Here is a 6000-nt window from a genome sequence, read left to right as displayed (position 1 = left end):
TGTATCAAGATGTCTAGTATAATTCCAGTGTCAGTCATGATAGATTACAAACTTTTCTGTCATTACTGAATATTTTGTGGCTGTCATATGAAGGTCTTTTAAGCCACGGATTATGCAGTTAATAATGGTTACCAGTTCTGCAATAATATTTGTTTTTGCTTTGATCCATTGCAATAGTAGCTTGCAATTTTTCTTACATATATTGGACAATACATGATTACTCAGTGCCTCATAGTTTTTTCCAATGTAAGTTATGCATTTAATATGGCTGATTGTCTCAATTATAATTACTGTGTGTTGAAATAGCTGACAATATGAACTATTACAATTGTGGTGGACAAATATTGATATAAATTAAAAAATTTCTCAGCCTTGATACATACTGTACTCTTATTACTCCATCTGTCTGCAAAGATCCAGTTTATTTTTCTGAAAATGTGAGATCAGTCAAGTGATATGTACAGATATGTTGTGGTGAATATCACTTCATGATGATAGTAAAAATTAGGAAAATGCACTGTTTTCAGGATCCATGTGCACTTGACTCCTCCTCTACCATATCATAATTTTCTTGCAAAGGTTGAGGGAACTCCTGTAGTGACAGTGGATCACTGGCTGGTAGTGGGATCTCACCAGTAAATTCCTGCTGCAGATGTTCTGGACAAAGATCCCCCAACCTGTATCAACATTGAAAAAACAAAATTTAAAATGATTATCCGTTATGGCGTTTTAAGGATCTCTCTGCAATCAGATAGCATAATGATGAGCATTAATGCAATAAAAGAAAAAAAGTTATGAAGTCATTTCAGATTTGTCACTCAGCACATAACTTATCTATCTCTGTCATACTGTTTAGAAGCATTTAGTTGTTTCACATTTAGGTATAGAAGAAGATGGATTTGGTTATTGAGCTTCCAAAAGCTTTCATTGTATGTGTGAAGGATAGGGGAACACACTTAGTTTTCAACAAAGTTCCCTTTTAGGTAACATTTGCCATAGTAACACTGAACAACAACAAATGATTAAGATATAGTTCATAGTATGCAATGTCACTTGTACTGTACACTTAGCTGATAACTTTTGAATGGCAAGCATTCATAATGAAGTTTCAGATAACATCACTGTTTCAAACATGGTAATAGATGCCTACCATATGGAACCAACAGCCAATTATGTTAACTATGACTGTATACTATGTACAAGAGTTCCCTTTTAGCTTGATGAATGTTGTCAAAAATTTTTCCAGTGAGTAGATTCTATTTCAACTGTATGTGTCTGAAAAATATCCATCTACTGTGATCCTGTCACAAATTTCCATATATGTGGGATGTCACATCATATGGTCAACAACTAACTTTTCCACAAAATTTACTTAAAATATGTGTAAGAAGCTGAATAACGGTGGCAAATATAGTACTAACCTGCTGCTAGGAAGTTCTGTTTCCTTTCTTGCTAAGCTGAGTAAGGGCTCTTTAGATTTCAAAAGTGTGGTTCTTGTAGAATCTTCTCCTAGTGTGTCTGTCTCTTTTTCTGTAGATGGGATGTTCTGCGTAGCTAAATTATGTGTAATGCGGTTCTGTACTTCACTCTTATTAGTCTCTTTGTGATCAGTTTCTGTATCAGCAGCACTGTTTTGGCCACAATCAGTTCCTTTCGTATGAAGGGATGAATCTTCTTCTATGTATGGCTTTTCAGGACCTGATGTTAGAGGAAAGAAACTGTTATTTTTAGAAATGTATCGTTGGCCTGTCTGTGTAGCAGATAAGTGTAATTTAAGAGGGCTTGACTGAGAGTTTTCTAAATTGGATTCTTGAAATGAATTGCTTCCAGTAACCATTTTTGAAGTTCCTTCTGAAATTGTGTGATGCAGTATGGAATATTTAAATGGTTTTGTATTATTGTACACGTGTTCTTTCTGTTGAGACGTCATAGAAGTAGTGAACAGCTCTTCATCAAGTTTTGAAGATACGTAGAAATTGCCAGAAAGATGAGAGTCAGGGAATGGTAACCCATTGCTCTCAGTATTACTATCTCCAGCAGAGTTTACAGTGTTCAGTAGGGATATAGGAGAAGGGTGAATGTGACCTGATGAAATTTTGTTGTCAGGATTAGTACTGTGTGTGGTTGTATAGTGATAAACAGGAATTACCTGTATAGGATTTCTGTGGCTTTGTGTATGCAATGAAGGCTCTTCATTGGGCTTGATATTGGGCTGACGATAGTGTTCTTCAGGTTTTTTGTTAAAATTTGATAGGATCTCTCCTCCATCTGTAGGAGAACCATATTTTTCCTGTGTGGTAGAATAACTTGGACTTTTCATGCTGTCTGGTTTTAAATGATTTGCAGGAGTGTATCCTTGTGTCTCTGTATGATTGGGTGAATTATACTTGTCCAATTCTGTACTATAGTAATTATTGCCGTTCTTGGGAGGTTTGAGGTATGAGTTGTCATCAGGTCGACGGATGGGAAGTTCAAGAGTGTATTCTTCTTCTGCATAATTATCATTCTTGTTATGCTCCCTCCATGGTGAGAGATCCAATTTGGGGATATGCCAACTATGGCAAGGTACATGTCTATTCCTGTAAAAGAACAGAAATTACGAAAGGCTCACATAATGATTTTGTTAACTGAAGAAAAAAGTGAGTTATTCAAGGAACTGAAAATCTTAAACAATCAGTACAAAAGTCATTAAATTGTACTAAATTGCTGAAGTTGTAAGTATCATACATTTCTAGTTATTGCACTTAGAACAGGTCAGTATAAAAGTTAATGTTTTGTCGTCAAAATGAGTTACAGAATTGGATTTTCCCAAAACTTTCTGAAATTTATTATCATATATATTTACTAACAAATAATTTCTTCTTCATGCAATTTGTCTGTGTTGTAAATGTGAAACTTGTACTTAAAACTTTGTGTTTCTTACATATTTAATAGTGGGTTTAAAAGTTTGTATTCGTATTCCATCACTCCTCATACTTCAAGCAGAATGATATAAATTTCAATGGCAGACAATTTTTCAATTACACTAGTCCATTTTAAAACACTACATAAATTTTGTGAGCGAAACCTATCTGTTGTGAATGTTGACTTTTTTACCATATAATGTTGATGAAAAGTATCAGGGTTCCTGTCAGAAAGATGGAGAGAAAGATAATGTGTGTAATTACTGCCCAATTACTTTGACTACCAGTTTTTCAGTGTTAGTAGAGTGGATTACATATACAAGCTTGACTAGATTCACTAGTTATAAGTGATGGTACATGGTGACCTAAATTAAGTTTTTGCATCATCTGATGCTGCCACTTGATATGTAACTGGCTTTGGGTGGTTGACTGGCCTATGTGTTGTCAATTAGTATTGGCTATCCTGAATTATTAGTGTACATTTCCTCAGACTTTTTACAACACTGCCCCACTGTGTAGAAATGTGAGTAAACAATATAATGCCATCGTACTCAATGACCATGCTCTGAAACATGGAATTAGTATAAGAGCCGTATGGGCCACTGGTGTTCCTTGCACTATTCTGCAGCTATATGGATAATTTATTTGTCATTACATAACACATTTTAAAAAATGTGCTAGACAACAGATCTGCTAAGCTCCAAGTCATCCTTGACTGAAGAGAACAAAAGACAGTTCATGGATAGATAATGGATGAAATGTAGCAGTATTGAGTAATGTTAACAACTCTGCTTATCCAAGAAACAGTTTCAAGTATGTAATTTTTTTGCATGAGTTAACTTTTTTGTACTCATTTGAAACTTACGTTTGCCATATTTAATGAAATAGTTTAATAACACTATTGTTGTTCTACACTGGGTGATTTATTCAACAAAGGCAAAAAAGAGCTGTTTTAGGAAAATGTGAAATATTGTAATTTTAACATGTACCAAATGAAAGATTCAAGATGGATGGCCCAGCCACACCTCCATAAGGAAAGTGGTTTCACATAATATAAGAAGTTCAGATTTCATTCACCAATTTTTCAAAATACTACCATCAAAGTATATGTCATAATTTATAATTTTGTACCATGTTCATCACTTTTTATATAATTATGTAAATGACAAGATATTTTAGAGCCAAAACAGGCAGTATAAATGGTGTGTGGTCACACTGGAAGGAGAAGTGTTTGGGAAGAATAAATCGATGGAAAAACCTATGTTGAAACATAAAATCCAAAGAATTGTATAAACTTTGGTATAATTTATTTTCTTGAACCCTTATGAATGAAGGGACCATATTAAAATCAAATCCACTATTTGAGGCTTTTCTGATGTAACAACAGCTCGAAAGGCTCTTGGGCATTATCTTGAATACTGTTATGGATACTGCACAGTATTTCAGTAACAGCATCTGGTATCTGGTACAACACCCAAGAACCTGTCAAGTATATTAAAACTGCTTATGGCATTAGCATCATTGAGGTGAAACTGTTGCAGACAATCAGCAAGATTAGCTTAGGTGCGAAGTAACTTGGTCATAGTATGTAGCTGCTACTGTGTTGCTGAGATTGATTGATTTATAAGATTCCATCTCTAGCACCTGATAACAATACTGGTAAACATTATTAAGTGAATTACTCATTAATTGTTGTCATTTATCCTAACAAAGCCTTATGGAGATTTAAAATCTGTGGCAGAACAGAAGTAAACAAGAAGAAATTGGAATAACTGATTTAACAAAGTCATTTTATATGTAATGTCACATGGGAAGGCAGATACAGTTACTTTGCCAACTTGTAGTCTGAAGTCATATTGGCATCATATTCAGCCTGTATGAATTCTGGGCTACCTTTCAGTTTGTAAGAATCAAAAATAGCTGGATTTGTGAGCAGCAGACTGTGGACACAAGATCAAAATAAAAATGGAAACACACACGCGCGCGCGCACACACACACACACACACACACACACACACACACACCTTTCACGTTAAAAACAAGCACTGGGAGTAATGGAGGGGTTTGTTGCATTTTCAACTCAGCAATGTGATGGATCCAAGCCAGCTGGTTATGGAAAAAATAATTTTCAGCCAGTCCAGTTTGTAGTAGACTATCATGTGGAATAAAATTTTGTTGTCTTTCAAACTGTGCTCTGCATTTCAGTTTGTAGTGACCTACTTGTGTTGAAAAATATTTTGAGCTCTGCAGCAGATAATTATTTTCCTTTGATAATCATCCACAGACAGACATTAACTGCTGATTACTTCTTAATTTTGGCATCTCCTTTATGAATATAAGTGAAAAAACAACAACCTTTCCTTTGTGTTGATGAAGTATTTCATTTGTTTCTATTTTATTTATTCATATTTTGCTGCTCTCTGTTTCTTTTGAAATGTTCATGGATGTGTTCATAATTTGCTCATCCATCTATTGGCACTATTCCAGTTGTCCATTAGTTCTTGTACCTCTTCCATTCTAATCATAGCTATTACATCAAACTCTAAACTCTAACATTATGGATTTGCAGAATGATGGTGCAGTTATAGCAGCTATCATAAAATATTCTTTTGTTAATGCAAGTGATATCAAGGTGTATATTTGTGAAGTAGAAGAAATTACAAAATAAAAATTTCAGTCATCTTATCTTGAAAGTAATTTAATGATTAATAGTTTTCTGTGATGTATTAACATACAAGAAATCTCAGAGTCTAGATCAAATGTTTCATTGGCAAAGTATTACTTACCGATCATTATCAGCTGCCAGAAAGACAAAAGGCTGCACTGTATCAATTGTATCAAGGTTATCACAGAGAACACGAGCTAACGTTACATGCCGTATCTGTTGCAGCTGTGGCAGTGTGAGTGATGAATCAAATCCTCCATTCTCATACCAAAATCTATCACCTAAAATAACACAGTCAATGTTGAAGTAACTCAAATTAGACTGACAACACATATCTACAAAAAGCGAAACACAGACAAAACAATGGTTCTTCATTTGTATTATCTTGCTGTTAAATGAAAGAAACTGAAGGGCATTTATAATCCACATTT

General features: G+C 34.5%; 1 protein-coding gene across 1 annotated transcript in view; it reads right to left on the bottom strand.

Annotated features, from left to right (window-relative positions):
- LOC126162560 (chorion peroxidase-like) overlaps window positions 1-6000 on the bottom strand; it is a 128630-nt gene continuing 122630 nt past the window's right edge. Inside the window, exons 11-13 of the mRNA XM_049919149.1 lie at window positions 5691-5850; window positions 1422-2579; window positions 1-677 (exon numbers count right to left, since the gene is read on the bottom strand). Of these exons, the coding sequence (XP_049775106.1) occupies window positions 524-677; window positions 1422-2579; window positions 5691-5850 (1472 nt within the window). The 3' untranslated portion in view covers window positions 1-523. The remainder of the gene's footprint in view (window positions 678-1421; window positions 2580-5690; window positions 5851-6000) is intronic.

This window comes from Schistocerca cancellata, chromosome 2, assembly GCF_023864275.1.
Source record: "Schistocerca cancellata isolate TAMUIC-IGC-003103 chromosome 2, iqSchCanc2.1, whole genome shotgun sequence".
In the NCBI taxonomy this organism is placed as follows: Eukaryota; Metazoa; Arthropoda; class Insecta; order Orthoptera; family Acrididae; genus Schistocerca; species Schistocerca cancellata.
The sequence above is the reverse complement of the archived record's forward strand: the minus strand, read 5'-3'. Positions and strand labels throughout refer to the sequence as shown.